The sequence below is a fragment of the Nyctibius grandis genome, chromosome 12, assembly GCF_013368605.1.
Source record: "Nyctibius grandis isolate bNycGra1 chromosome 12, bNycGra1.pri, whole genome shotgun sequence".
Classification (NCBI taxonomy): Eukaryota; Metazoa; Chordata; class Aves; order Nyctibiiformes; family Nyctibiidae; genus Nyctibius; species Nyctibius grandis.
In genome coordinates this window covers 18,215,592-18,231,684 of record NC_090669.1, presented here as the reverse complement: position 1 = coordinate 18,231,684, position 16,093 = coordinate 18,215,592, and the positions used below count along the sequence as shown (strand labels likewise).

General features: G+C 43.9%; 1 protein-coding gene across 1 annotated transcript in view; it reads right to left on the bottom strand.

Annotated features, from left to right (window-relative positions):
• The window catches only part of GAN (gigaxonin), a 28,215-nt gene extending 15,202 nt beyond the window's left edge, over window positions 1-13,013 (bottom strand). The window contains exon 1 of the mRNA XM_068411125.1: window positions 12,814-13,013. Within this exon, the coding sequence (XP_068267226.1) occupies window positions 12,814-12,980 (167 nt within the window). The 5' untranslated portion in view covers window positions 12,981-13,013. The remainder of the gene's footprint in view (window positions 1-12,813) is intronic.
• Window positions 13,014-16,093: the final 3,080 nt, after the last annotated feature.

Sequence of the window (16,093 nt, the reverse complement as noted above, 5' to 3'; positions counted from 1 at the left end):
CTGAATGCGTCCAGTTTGTCGCAGTCTTCTGCTGCCCACACTCATATTAAGTAAACACAGAAACAGGACTTAGCTAAGGGCAGATTCTGCTTCACTTACTCATATCAGAATAAATTAGTTCCTCACAAAATAAGATATAACTCACATCAAATAAAATCCTAGTCTATAAGGAGCTATTTTTAAGTGTGACTAAGGATGATGAGTTTAGCCCTGGAGTTAATCATATTTGTGGTCTTGTTTTCACATCACTTTTCTACACTGCGAGAGACGCTGCTCTGGTGCATACGCACGACTGTATGAGGTCTGAAGCGAAGCTGCTTCTTTCTGTGTTTGTACAGCACCTAGCACAAGTTGTAATACAAATAACAACACTTCAACGTAACATGGAGTACAAAATTGTTTATTTCCTAACATTTGGAAGGAGATTAGGAAAATTAAGCCTGTTCTCTAAAGTCTACACAACTTCCAATAAAGCACGTGCTGCAACAGCAGTCACTGATTTGCAACTTGCCAGCTGAAAACTTCTAAACCCAATATACAGCTTAAGCAATCCCGTACCACGGGCATCTCAACTCATACCATCCTCGCCCATGTGGAACGTGTATTTTTCATGCCCACAACTCCAAATGAATGAAAAAGCATATACACACACAGAGTAATGCACGTTTTCAACCCTAACCCAGTATCAAGGCTTCTTTACACACATTTTCAAGCCTATCCAAACTACCTCAATTTTAATTATGCCAACTGTGCTTGAGTTTCAGCTTTCTTGGTTTGTAAGGAAAGTTGCATCTTGTTTCTTGGGATGAAACTGTGTTTTCTTTTAATTTAACATAAAATGTATCAAGGTTTGCAGTATCTGGCTTCCTTCACCAGAATAGAGAGAGTCAGATGGTATCTGTATTTCACACGTATCCAGTACCTATGAGTAGCTGGCATTGTCAAATACACAGCTGTACCTACACAGAACTTGTGTAGCCCAACACGTTGTGGGGCTTAAAGCAGATGCAGGGCATGCAATGTGTTTATTACACATCGCATGCCAGCACTAATGGGGAGATTAGGGAAAGGACTGGTGCTACATATCACTAACTTTCATCTGAGCGTCACCTGTACACACCCGAGCTAAATCACCTCTTGCGTGGACTTTACACTGACGCCTCCTAGTAACAAGAAAGTGTTGTTCAGAGATTTTGGGTCTTATCAGGCTAGATGTTCTAATTACTGTGTACTTCTTCAGGCATCAACAGTCATTAACCTGAAAAGAAACAAACCAACCACTGATGCAAGCCCAAACCATAAACTCAAAGAAGAAAAACAACCCTGAGAACAAATCGATTGATTTCAAAGTTATAGATACTCCTATGTGGGCAAATATTCACCTTATGCAAATGCATCCCAGTTCAGACTAAGCTTTTGTTCCTGTCATCTGTCCTGAGAAGCAGTAGTTATCCAACTGTCATACAACTTTTAATTTGTGAGTTAATAAACTACCAGGTTACTTATTCTGGTACAAAGATTTCTGAGCTTGACACGAGAACCATTCCCAAACGGCGGCTGGAGGTACTCCTTGTCGCTCACATCAAGTACTGCAGCGTGGCTACTGGCTGTTGGGAAGAGGGGAGGAAAAAACTGGTGCAAGGGCATACTACAACCAGGTTTGGGGCTGGAAAAGTTTAACATAGAAAATTGTGAGTCTAATGTAGAAAGAAAGCTGAAGGAGGAGAAAAAAAGTAGGAGGTATGTAAGCAGAGGGCAAGGAGCCATGCCTCTTCTTGCATCACCCAGCATCAGCTGTGACCTGCACCCACACCTCGCTCGCAAACTGAGGTCTGGGCACCCTTGTCACAACACATGCATCAGACAGAATGGGAAAGTTTCAAAACACATCTGTTCCCAGTTCAGAAAGACAGAGCAGACAGCACATTGTGAAATACTTAACCCTGGTCCTCTACCAAATTTCACTTTAGAAGAAGCGTTTTTAGGTATGCTTCAGGAGAGGTTTGCCAATCTGTCAGTATCCCAGGCAGGAGGATGTTTTCTTTCCACCACGCTCTCCCTCACGGTGATCTATTCAGCCTACCATTTGCATGGCAGAAAGCTGGAAGTGGGAATCAGCAACCAGGGTGCACAGATGTGCTCATCTGCAGCACCGCTGCTTCTAACACATGCATGTGAGAGCTTCCTGCTCCGGACAACAGTGCCAATTACTTTAAAAGCACTCTAAGTAAGTGCCAAACCACAGCAGAAAAGGCTGCCTCGATCTTCCTTAATTCAGATTGAAGACCAGAACATCAAGATTTAGAAGGATATAAAACCTCCACAGCCAACCAGAAAACCCATTAGCTGGGAGCAGAGCACAGCTGAGACACATACAGAGCTGGGGGAAACACAAGGCAACTTCTTCGTCCTCTTTTCTTAGGCAATTTAATTTTGAGCAGTTTGACTCCATATACATTTTAAAAGGAAGCTTTCCTTTTTTTAGTTAAGATAATCATCATTTTAGGTTGAAATTGCTACCAGTAATATAAACAGTGTCCTATAAATGCATAACAGTCATCCCAGTTTCTTGTACCTGCTCAGAAAAACTGCCTGGCACACACTACACCTTGAGCAAGTGGCATAAGAACTACTGGGTTTATGTTGCGTTTTGATGTTGTGTGTCTATGTGACAAATTTAGAATCTGCTGTTCCACATCACTTAAGGAATACAATCCTAATGAGTCACCTCAAATGACACGACAGAAGGTAGGTAGAATGAGGGAAAAAATTCCAATACCTCTTCTGTATACGTAAGCAACAATATAAGCACAGTAAAACATTACCATGAAAACAAGGGCTCAAAAACAAAAGTTGACATTGCTACGAGTCACAATTCACATCTAATGGCATAAAACAGATTCAGATAATTAAAAAAAAAAAAACAAACCAACAGATAAATTTAAGTCTGTCCACAGTTCTTGTTAAAATCAAGATGGCTCTTCCAACTTACCTCTCATTTTAAAAGATCAAAACAAAGAAAAACACATAGTCATACTTCCAACCTTACAGCCAAGTCCACATGAGAGCACTGTTGGGGGACAGTTAAGATTCATAGAAAGCACATTGAGAAGGGGCCCATGCGTCTCAAAACTTGATTTTCCTAAGTTTTACAGTTGACAGTTTACAGGACAGGGAATAATAATTTTTAAAAGCCCAACCAAACCAACAACCAAAACAAAAACCAAAACAAATAATTCAGTCGCCACCGATAAAGCTTGCTGCTTTCCTCAGTCAGATATAATTCTGTGGGAATACTTTTGTCTTTAAAGCCTCTGCCTTATTTGTGAACTATTAGGAAAAGATAACCCATGTATTTCTACAATGGAGACAAAGTTACAAAGAGAACAATGGTGTAACTCTTGGAATGCTTTAATCCAAGAGCGCTGGTACGTTGGTACCAAAACGGGTAAAGAAAACATCTGTCTGCAAAGGTTGTGCCTTTGTCAATGAGAACGCTCTAGACCACGCTCACCTCAAGCAGGTTTTATGATATTTACAGTGAACAACAATCGAGAAATCTGGGAAACAAAAGACAGACACTTTATTTTTGATGCTTTGCGATGCAAAACTTTTACCTGCTCTCAGGCCACCGCACTGCAAGCAGCGCAGTTCGCTGACCCACGCACAGCTGTGGCAGGGTGTCAGGAACCAAACGGCAGGAGATGAGAGGGAGAGACTCGTCTTTTTGAAAGGAGCCGTCCCTCCCAATTAATGATTTTGCCCCAGATTAACCGTAAGAGCAAGTCTACACCAGCTTTACCAATATTGCCACACCAGCAAACCTTAGTATGAGTAGCAAAGCCATCCTTCCAAACCGAAGAGTAATAAAATTGGGGTTTGATGATACATCCTTTACCTGCACCACCGTTTTGCCCTTCCCCAGAGAGCATTAGCATTTTAAAATGAAGTTACACCTCCAACAAATGCTTCCAGCAAAGACATGCACCAAACCTCAAACACGCTCACGGGGATGACTCAGTCCCAAAAATGACAAGCAAGTACTTGGAGATTTTGCATCGCTAAGGAGAAAACTTAAAAATTCTGCTTTTGATGCAAACATAAGGTCAATTTAGTCTCCTCCTGATCTGGGCTTCCTTATGTAGGTTCAAGTCTTTCAAGCACAAGCTTCCCATGTTAAATCTAATTATGTCCTACTTGGGACTGACCATTTTAATGGCGAAGTTTTTTCATTTGTCTGCCTTTATCCCTGCAATATTTTCTCCCACGAAAGCTGGTCTTTCTGCATGCAAAAAACCTTAATAATCACATTATTAAACAGGTCAGACACAAAACCATGATGCAGCAGTTCACTCCACCCACTGCCATCCTCCGTAAAGATATTTTACAACCAAATCAGAAGGTTTCCTTTGAGGTCGCACCCTGGCCTTTAGCAGCGCACATAAAAGACAGTCTTCGCCACACCCTGCACAGGGTGCCAGCTCTCAGAGGGTTTTGGCTATGCCTCTCTTCTTAAGATTATCTGTAACTGCAACTTCAGGTCTCAAGGCAAAGCAGTCCACCTAACAGCTCAGCACAAAACCCTGCAGAAGTTGCTTTGCTTGGTTTAAGAGAAACAACAACTAGGAATAACTTAATTTTTTCATCTGTGGGAAAGTTTAAGTCAGGCAAAAAGGTAAGGCTTTACTCCCCTTCCCATAAGAAAGAGAACAAAGCAATTCCTTCAGCAGCAGCACAGGGGACATGGACAGGGCTCATGGGCTTCACGCAGTGAAGAGCTTGTTTACCCTGAAAACCTGTTGTTACTCTGACTGCACTGAGCTCATCCTGAGCTAGATTGTAATCTATGTTGGAAATCTACCCTCAACCAGCACGTCTTGCCTAAACATGCCAGTTGGCCGTAGGTAGACAGAACACACACTTGATCATCACAATCCCCAAGAACGGACTCTCGGAGCTTCTCAGCAGCAGTAAGTACCTGCCATTTCATTTTACTTTGGGGCTTTTTTTTAGCCAACTTGGAAAACAACCAACCAACTGTTCCAGCTGAGCTTACAAACAAGTTGGTCACAAGCAATGCAGGTGAGCTGGCTGTCGGGCACCAATGGGTCATGCCATGCACCTCGTACATGGCATGAAGCACAGCTCGGCCTCATCTATGCGTGTAGGTGAGCAGACCTAGTTCAGCAGTTGGCTGTTCAGCTCTTCTCACACGAAGCACAGGTCTATTGTGTACCTTTTTGTATTAGAAATACCTGCTGCTGGAATTAGAAAGGTGGGTTTGGGTTTTTTTCTTTGTTTTTAAAAGGTGGGGGAAAAATATCTAATCCCTGTTCCTAGGGCAGCAGGCTAGCTCGCATGGAACACGCATCAGAGCATCTCCTCAAGTAACTACATCTGTATCGTATTTATGCCATTTTTGTGCTAGACATGACACTCAAGTTCACTCACTAAACAGGCAATTCATGAGATTTCCAGTCCACATCAGTTGAAAATGTAGCTTTCTACTAAACAGCAGTGTTACACCTGTTAGATAGCAAGTTGGAACTAGGACTTCCTTAGAAAAGCAGAGGAAGACATTTCCGGAATACAGTTTTAAACCAGGAAACTAACTGTATCTTACACGAAAATACAACTTTCAAATTAACTCTGCTTTTAAACTTGTTAAAAATGTGTTTTTAGAAGGAAAAAGTATAGTACCATCCCCATACTGTTAAACTTACTATTAAATATCCTTAAGAAATGCAATATTGTGCAGTGTGCCTCTAATAATCCAAACATTCCTGTGACTTATTAATATCATATTTGGAAAACACCAATGAACCTGCTGAGAAAACTTGGTTTAATCAGGTTTTTGTACCTCACTTATCCTTACAGCACATGGGAGAAACAAGCATCAGAGTCAGAGAAAAGATTTTCATAATCACTGTCAGTATGAAGCTGAATGGACAAAATTACAAATGCATGAGTAGTACCGCGGGACAGCTGGAAGGTGTGACAATCACTGTGGTTTTTTGGGAATCCAACAGAGGAAGGCACCAGAACCCCTGACACGCTGGGAGACAGAGATCTGCAAGACTGTCACTGAAACCGATGACACAGCCAAGAGGAATAAGGAATGAGGAGTGTGTATTTCACCAGCAGAAGAGGGAAGAGCCAGGAGTCTGCAATTCAGAGTACTAACCGTGTCCATAAATAATAACAAGAGCTGTACTAGGCAGCTTAAAGTCGTTCAGGAGATGTAAACCAACGTGCCTGAGGACATAAACCAGCCACTAACTACATGGTATTAAGAACGTATTTCCTTGACAGGCAACAAGCAGTTTCAGAGCTGTCCGTAACAGTGATTTTTTTTGTTTTCTTGGAAATATTAAGCAGTGGCATAGATATAATATGGGAGACAAACAGGAGACTGGAGACTCCCCTAAGTATAGGTAATGCTACACTGGTACTCAGTACCAGGACAGAGAGAAAGCTTTGTACGATATATGAAATAAGTCTGAACAGAGAGTGAAGAAACAAATTCTTCAAACTCATCAGTTACTTCTCATATTTGTCAGTCCACACAAGGAGGAAGTTCCTTTTGTAACTGCAGCTGAGCCCAATGCAAACAAAACAGGTTCAAAGAGAAAACACAAAAACCAAAACACAAATCAGGAAGTCCAGACTCATCAACTCCAGATACTGCTCCAGACACACGAGCACCTTCAGAACAGCCCTGCTCCGGCCACAAAATACACTTTAAAGCATGAAAATTATTGATAAAAAAGGTTCTCTTAATAATAAAAGTTTTGCCAAACAAGGTAATTAATGCAGGTGTAAAGGCAACCTACAGAGTATGAATTACCCAGACATCCCAAGCAGCTCCATCCTGACACACCTCCTTCCACCCCACCTCGCCTCTTACATCAGGCACACAGAGTCTCCAGGTACAATGAAAGGCCAAGAAATTTCATCTCAAGGTCTCTTGCGTAAACAAGATGCTCTGATTTACAGTTCTCCTTTGCCTGACGTGGAGGAGCAGCCCAACTGTATTTTCTTGCTATTTTGAACTGGGTAAGAGCCTTATTGTTTCCTCCCTTCAGGCCACCTTTAGGGGCTTGTTGGAGCAGGAACATAATTAACAACTCCCCATTCAAGCCTGGTATAGTGATTTTTAAATCCCCTTTTAAACCATAAGCTTTTATCATGCCTTTATCACTGTTGCCCCTCAACTACTTATCCAAACATAACACACATTTAGGCACTTCTACCGAGTTACGCCAGGTAGAGAGTTTCTGTACAAGGCAACTATTTTGATTTATTGCTTCTCAAAGTTACAGGGACTTTACAACTCAGTTATCACTAAAACATCACAGGTGACATTTTAGTTTCATTTGAAAAAAACCCAAAAAAACAAAAACAAAAAAAAAAACAGAACAAACCCAAAACTATGCCTAATTTAAAAAACAGCTTTAAAAGTCTGGAAGCAAATTCTGGCCTGATTTGTTCCTGACTTCCTGCTGCCAGAGCAGCCCGTAAAGTTTCCAGGAGACTAACAGAAACAAACTTCTCATAAGGAACCTTGAAGATGACATGGCTTTAGATCCCTCCTTGATAGAGCAGTTACCACAACGCTGCCCTGCACAGCCAGTGAAGAGGGAACAAGACCTGGCACGAGCACAGCGCGATTCGGCTAAACCAGAACTTGAGAGCCCAGGGTCTTGACGACCAAATACCTCCCAGCTTCAGGAGTGGTTGGTATTCGTGACTTCAGTACTCATCCCAAATAGAAAAAGTTTTAAAGCACTACAAAAGCTCTCTATAAATGTCAATAAAAATCAAACAGGTATCATGAAATAAGCAGCAGAAGCTACTGGCATGCGTTAGCTTCTACCTTGCGTTGCTCTACAGTATTGGTTGTCTAACAAGTGTAACAAAAACTGCCAAGTCACACCTTTCCAGTGCGCTGCTGACTGCATGTCCTGTCCCACTTTTCACACCAGCGCCCAGGGATGCTCACAGACACGCTGACACAAGGACGATGCCTCAGCAGACCGCCTTCTCACAGCTTCACGACAACTCCAAATGCTCCAAAAGCCAGGACACAGAGCAAAGGACAGGAGCTCAGTGACAGGGGACACGTCCCACCACATCTCCACGGAAGTTTATTTTGGCACTGGCAGAGAGGTTACGGTTTTGTGGCTGTGCAAGGGTCCTACAAGGTCTGCAATGTTTTAGGGATGTCAGAAGGTCGAACAGCACAAGTGAGAAGATGCAAATGCTGTCAGGTTATTTCTGACCAAAACCAATTTACAAGAAGCACAGCTATTCACAAGTAAATGGAAAATAACATGAACTTAATTGTACATTGTAATTTTTGTTTAGCTATATTATGGTCACCTGGAAAAAGATGAAAATATGGTTACTGGTCCATTACTAAGTTAGAAAAGCCTTGGGGAACAGTATAGAATACATACAGCCATCTGCAATCTGTTCACGCAGATGCGTGAACACCAGAGACAAAACACGCTGAGATAACAAAAATGTCTTAATGTAATTTCCAACACAGCAGCACAATCCCTGCATAACAACATTAAGTTCACCTAAGAGTTTGAGCTTAAATATGCTCTTTGTTAAGGTAGTTCCCACGTGCTCCCTGCGATCCAGGCAAGCAGACGGTAAGCCAGCCAAATATTAGGAGTTGCAAGTTTCAGCTGGCCAGGAACGACTCATGGCAGACAGGGACAGATCTGTTCGGATGGGAACATCTGCTGCTACTGTTGAGGATACCAGGAATACTTGGACCAAACCTATCCTACAAAAGGTTGGCGGACATATGCTACAACTTACGCCAAACTTACCAGTGCGAGCACGGTTTATTCTGGTAAAAGCACTCTTATGCCACCATAATTTACAGCAGGCTCATAAACTAAATAAATTAAACCAGGGCAATAGAATTGTATCTACATTAGGGCAATTGCCAGGACAAAAAGTGCTAAAAAAAAGTGCAGGTTTCTGGCTGATCTGTTACAGAAGAGAAAATCAAGAGCTAACCTGGCTCGAATGTAACTTCTCTGGGATGCACAGCAACACCACTTTGAGCCAAACCACGCTTTGTCCTATGGCAGTCTCTTCCTGAGGAATTCTCCTTTTCTCAAGCTCAGGAACATACCACAAGATATTAGAGATATGCAGGAAGACTTCTGTGCTTTGTAAATGACAGGATTTGCTCCAGGGGCACACAGAGGGATTAGGTAAACCTGTACATATAAGGCAATTCTGTAGGAATTCACACAACTACCCCAGACCCCACTGCCCTCAGAGAGCTACAAGCAACTTGGCATTAAGCAGTTGAGGCAAGACCTCACGAATCAAACTACCACAAAAATTAAGTCTTGCTGGTCCCTCAGACTGATAATTTATTCATGAAACAGGTATTTATTTGTTTTCTGTCCTTGCCAAAGCTACCCTACGGACAGGAAAGGCAGATGGGACCCGCGACACCACTAACACTTCCACGTGTTTCTGCGTCCCCTTCACGTCTTTCGCCCTCTCTCCGCTGCAGCTGACATTTTTGAGCTGTGTGGATAATCCAGTTGCCAAATCACTACAGGGAAGCCACATCGCTATAATTTACAAGTGTTCTACTCATAACCAGCCAGCCAAACAGCTTCCACGCAGAACTGAAAAACAGGCAACGCTCTTCTCTGTGGCTGCACAAATCCTTCAGCACACACAGGCTCCGCTCACACCCAACCACCCCCTCAGAAAGCCCGTGCCTACTTATTTTCCTACTCACACCCTCAACTAAGCATTCATGCAAACCCTGCACAGCTTCTGAACTCGCCCACCAACTTGCCCACAGCCACAACACATAATGACACAGCCAGATACAGGAAACATCACGCCAACTCGTACTTCCACTGCTTCACTGCCAAGTACAAGTTTCACGTATCTACACACTTTTCTTCCAAGTTTTACTTCTGAAATTAGTTAATGGATTTTTCGGAGCTTTATATTGGAATTTTTCAAATGAGAGCGACCCAAATCAATTGGCATTTGGAGAGTGTAACAGCCTTTGGTACCAGAGCGTGCTTTGGAATCATCCACCCTTAAAATACCAAGGACATAAAATTCTTGAGTCTCCCACAATAACTCTTTATATAGAAACCTAAACTGATCATTTTATTTGAAAAACCAACACTCAAAATAAATGGGACTTTCATAGACAAGGTACAGGCTGGAGATTTATTTTATCTCCAAAAAGAGCCACTGGAACATTACTTTTGGCTGGAAAGGTAACACTCCAACACTGGCAACCTACCTGACCAATTCTACCCAAAGTGGAGACCAGCTGGGCTAAGAGAGAGATCCTGAAGTGATAAAAAGAAGAGAGACAGGCAGCAGGTAAAAATTAGGCTCTGCAAAGGTATTTAATACAAATGTGTTTCTTAATGTGCCATACAAGAACTAGGAACATGTATTTTTGGTTCTTTACATCTTGCAAGCTCGAGGAGAAAAGATGAGTAAGCTTAAAAAAAAAAAAAAAGGAACTTAATCATATTTATATATTGATGCACGTAACCTACTTTCACACATAGTTAATGAGTTCTTCGTGGGATTTGAACATGAACAATTTTGAGTTTAAAAAAACCACAGCTCTAATGACTACAAGTTTTGTTGCTAATGTAGTTATGTCTGGCATTGTTACTCCTCACAAACACTTAACTCATGTCTCCCCAGTACATTTTTTAGAGATGAACAAAATGCAATACCTAAAAGATGAAATTCTGTGAAAAGGTAGTTCTCCATATAATAATTTACAATATCTTTTAATTAAGCAGTCTTTTTCATGGTAAAAAAAATCGCATATTTCCTGTAAACTCATCTTACTGTTACAGTAGAAGAGCAGTTTTTCCAAGAACATGACCTCTTTCCAACCTAGAGCAGCTCTTCTGAACCCTAATTTCAGATATGGCATACGGTCATCTAAAGTATGATGACCAACAACCTAAAAAGCATTCGGGTGTTCAGAAGAGTATTGGATGGCTCATTGCAGATCCAATGGAGATCAATGGCTCATTTCAATTTCATGTCTTTGATTTGTCTTTCACCACAGTCTTCCAAAATTGCTTCTCAAGACAAGCAGTGAAAAAAAATATTAGTAGTACACAGGCTCTGTGGTGTCTTTTTTGGAAATCCTTGCTGATCTTCCTTCTCTGTGAATTTTATTTCATTTTACACCTCAGCTCTGCTACCTCAACTGGTGCAGAGAACTCATTCTTTAAGTCTGTCCATGATCAACACCCATTTAAAAGTTAATCACCAACTTCATATTTTATTTATTTTTAGTTTATTTTTGTATGTTGAAGTTGTACTACAATGGTCACCCAAAATACCAATTGCCTAAAAGCAGATAATAATACTACACTGAAGCAGGTTCTGTTTTTTGGAGAGCAGCCTACAGACTCCCCATCCCCACCTAGCACAAATACACAGATTTTATGACAACTTCACAAGAAGCTACAATCAGAAGGAATGCCCAACCATTACTAAAAGTCTGCTACAGACTTACAATAATCCTGTGTTTAAGTGATACTGACAGGTGTGCTCTACTTCACAGACTAAGACAAAATTAATGTCTTTATTACCTGCAAAAGATAGGACTTAAAAATAAAAACCCTTCAGAATTAACCGCCTGTACGTTTCGTTTACCCTCTCTGACACGCAGGTATGTACTATAAAAATCTTATGGCAGATACATTCTTTTTACTTGATGTCACTGGACTCATCACCACCGAGTGCGATGGAGAAGTTCAAACTGCTGCCAATGGCAGCAGCAGGACCTGTCATGGAAGGAGTTTCACTGGGAACATCGTCCAGCATGAACTGTTTGCCGGGCTGCCGGGACTGCGCTAATACAGCTGGTCCTCCCCAACGCTCCCTGTCAAACTGCACGGTGGTGGCTGCACATGCTGCTGACACCCGCTGCCAAGAGCGGCCGGCTCTCCTGGCGTGGCCGGGCTCGGGCACCTCTGGCAATTTCCGAGTCATGTTCTTCGCTATTGTACAACCACAAGGGAACAAGAGATGGGGAGACAAACCAGTATTTTTTTTTTTTTCATTTAAAAGCTGATGTACTTCAGAGTCCATAACCACCACCTGGAGCCCTGTCCTTCTAAAAGACATTAAGACGAAAAAAAAATGATCCTGAAGCGCTGAGTCGGTGCAGCTGACGGTGACAAACGCCCGCAGCAGGTTCACTGCACCAGGGGCGCGGGCACTGCCGCGGCCTGCGGGCCGCCGCCCCCGGGCCGCCGCCCCCTCCCCATCCTCCGTTCATCTTTTCTGGGTCGCTTGTTTACGGCGGGCACTTGGTGGCACTTCAGCTGTTCGGGGCATTGTTTTCCCAGCGGGTCAAACCGCCTTTCAGGCGCGGAGAAAGCACCAGTTTCCTGCAGAGAACACGACTGCTCCTCCGGAGGGGCCCGGGCCGCGGGGAGGGAGGAGCCGACCGAGCCGCCGCTTTCCCCGGGGCGCTCAGGCGAACTGCGGGGCCGCCGCGCACCCCCGGCAGGGGAGGGCAGGCCCGCTCCGCCCCGGCCCGCCGCCGATACACGGCCCCTCCGCCGGCCCCCCCCGACTCTTTCGCCCTGACAAGAAGCCGAGCCCGCGCCTTACGTAACCGCACCGGCCCCCCCACGGCCGCCCCCGGCCGCCCCCCGGGGAGCGCGGCCTCCCGCCGAGCTGCCGCCCGGGGGGCTTCGGCCCGCTCTCGGCCCCGGTGGCCGCCCCGGCAGGCTGCGGGCCGCGCCGCCGCCCCGGCCGTACCTGATGTAGGGGCTGGCGGCCGCCAGGATGTTCTTCTGCACCGGGATCTCCTCCCCCTCCAGCACCAGGTGCGCGTCGCAGAAGCGGCTCTCCTCGCGGAAGGAGCTGAGGGCCCGCAGCAGCCGCGCCGGGTGCTGAGGGTCCGACACGGCGCTCGGCCCCGACATGCTGCCGGGCCCTGCCAAGCCGTGCCGAGCCGCGCCGCGCCGGGCCGGCCGCCTCACTCGCTGCCCTCACACCATGGCTGCCCGCCCGCCGCTGACATCATCTCCGCGCGCCGCCCCGCCCGGCCGCCGGCCTCCCCCTGCGGGGCGGGCGCGGGGGCGGCCCCGGCTACCCCCGGCCGCCGCGGGCGCACTGACTCACCCGGCCCGGCCCGGCCCGGCCCTGCTGCCGGGCGCCCGGCGGGGCAGGGCAGGGCGGCGCGGGTGCCCGCTGCGGCTGCAGGTCGGGGACCCGGAACTCGGCATCGCCTGCGAAATTATATTTTTTTTTCCTTCTTGGCCTTAAAATGTGACCAAAACCAGCCTTTTACTTATTTATTTTTCCCCTTACATGAGCTGGAGGTGAAAAGGACAGACGTTTGCATGAGAAAAAGCAAGAGAATGAGAATTAAGTACAGTGAGATTCGTTTCGATAGTGCCACTTCCCACAGCTGCCAGCTGGAAATACGCCCTTTTTGGGCAAAAACCTTTTCTTCAACACAGTTCACAAGGTTTCAAGCCATATATTTAATGCGCTTAATTGCACGTTAAGAGAGGACTTGATTCTATCTGCTGCTGCTGCTTTCTTTAGCAGCTTCCACTATTTAAGGAGCGAAACTATTTGCAGCGAGTGAAAGTGTTTCACAAACTGTGATCGCCTTTACTGTCTTTTTCAGTCAGCGCTGCCAGGAGGGGGCAAACACCGGAGCTGCCGTGGGCCCCTGCTCCGACAGTCAAAAGTAGACTCGGATTTCTTAGGCTGTGAAACACCCAAAAGGAGATCACCCTTTCTGTTTCTCCATTGGGAGAATAAAACTTCCAGAGGGTCTGATGTAGTAAAGCTGTGGTGTGTCATGTGCTTTTATTATTTGCATTTCTTTAAGTCAGTGATGTCAATCTTTGAAATGTGGACAACTTAAAATTTTATTTTATAGTTCATCCTAACCCAGTTTGAATGGTGTCTCCAAATCATTTTACAACTAGGAAAGAGAATAAAGGTGTCTGGAAACGTCCGCATAGAAAAGAGAACTGAATGACGTTACAAAGGCCACATTGTCCTTTCCAAGCTAGACACAATGCTGTTTTGTTCTCCAGATGGAGATTTCAGCTGGGACATCTGCACATGCAGACCACAACAGTCAAAACACTGCACCAAGTGCCTGCTTGTGAAGAGTGTGAATAACCTGATTTAAGCTGATGTTTACAGTTCAACCCTCCCTTAAGTGCTTTCTAACTGGAGTGGGGTCACAGAGAGGAGTATCCTGCTCAAGGTTTGTTGTGCAGCTTTGAACCAGAGTTTTAGAAGCAGAGGATGTGTTTCACATCCTGGTACGATGAGAGGCCTAAAAACATACTCATCTGCATGAAACACCAGCAACTTTGCATCACTTGTTATACCCATTTAAAAATATTAGAAGGCCACTTCTACTGGCTTGGGTATAATTAGCCAGGGTGTCAAGTGTAGAATGAGGAAGAGCACAATAGATCCAGAGGACACATCCCCAGCTCTCTTTGAGGGTAATGAAAGCAGAGAGCACTCTGCATCTTGCACTGCTGGTGAAAGATGTATTTTGCTTGTTACTAATACTTTAGTAATTGCATACTCAAGGGAACAGTGGTTTAAATTATTGCGAAAGGTGTCATTGTGTGGCCTGGTTATTTAAAAAGAAAAACACTGGTTTGTTTCTGTGCCTCCTGCATAGATTGTTATGTAGGAAAACATAGTTGTATTTCTGGTTTTTAACTCGTTCTAGTAAACAGTGGTTCTGCTTCCTCCTGCTGCATATGTGGGGCAATGGGACAAGGCGTAACAGATACTATCCACTTCCAGAGAACAAATTAATTATTATGCTTTGTTATTTGTTCCATTTAATGAAACCTGTTGATAAAAAAAAAAACAAACCCACAAACCACCAAACCAAACCACTCTACCAACTCGAAGGCCATTTGTAACATCTTTGAAGTAATTATATGTATGCATACCCATGGCCTGATTTCTCTTGCTCAACCATATTTTTTTCCTTTAATGGAGCGAGCTATCCTTACTATTTTTATTTGCAGTCACTGAATCTAGATTTTTTTAAGCCATTACAATAACTCCATTAGTTTTACTCAGCTAATTTATGACTTAAATTGCTGCAAAAGAAGAACCAAGCCTTTCTGTCCCTCAAGATTTCATTCATAGCGAAGGATGTCAGAGGAGCAAACCAAATGACAGACTCATTACTGTTTGCCATGTTACCACAACAAAAAAAACCCACAAGCCTCACAGCCACTTGGCAAAGCATATATGCATTTCCCCTTGCTCTTGTCAGCCTAGTAATGATGCAGTGTATTACCATACTCAGGGTAAATGTTTCATCAGATTACTATTGCAACTGCTAAAAACATTGTTGAACAAATTTGTGATTAGCCATATGGTTTTATCCATATTGTCTCTGCCACAGGAGGATACTGGGATTGGCAAATCCAGATTTACATCATTGTTTTTCTCTTCAGGTTGACTACAAACCTGATGTTAATCAAATCCTGTGTAATACCGACGAAGTGAATACAGCACACTTTGTTTAAAAAATCATACCCAAGAGAAGTTCTTATAATGTCTTTTCTGCATTATTTCTACAAGAACATAAATAACACATTTGCTTTCTTAGACTGCAGATTGTTTTTTATGATAAATATTCCCCTATCATGTCGTCTCTGCCAGTAAGAATTATTTCCTCAGAAGTCAAGTAACTCCTGTATCCAAACTCACAATCATCCAAAAACATAACACTATGAGCTCTACAGAAGAAATTCTGGAGACAAACTCTTATAAGGAGATCTATAATAACAATTAGACTTTTGATTCACGAAGATGATTAAGGGAGTGGAACATCTCCCTTATGAGGAGAGGCTGAGGGAGCTGGGTCTCTTTAGCTTAGAGAAGAGGAGACTGAGGGGTGACCTCATTAATGTTTATAAATATGTAAAGGGCAAGTGTCAAGAGGATGGAGCCAGGCTCTTCTCAGTGACATCCCTTGACAGGACAAGGGGCAATGGGTGCAAGCTGGAGCACAGGAGGTTCCACTTAAATT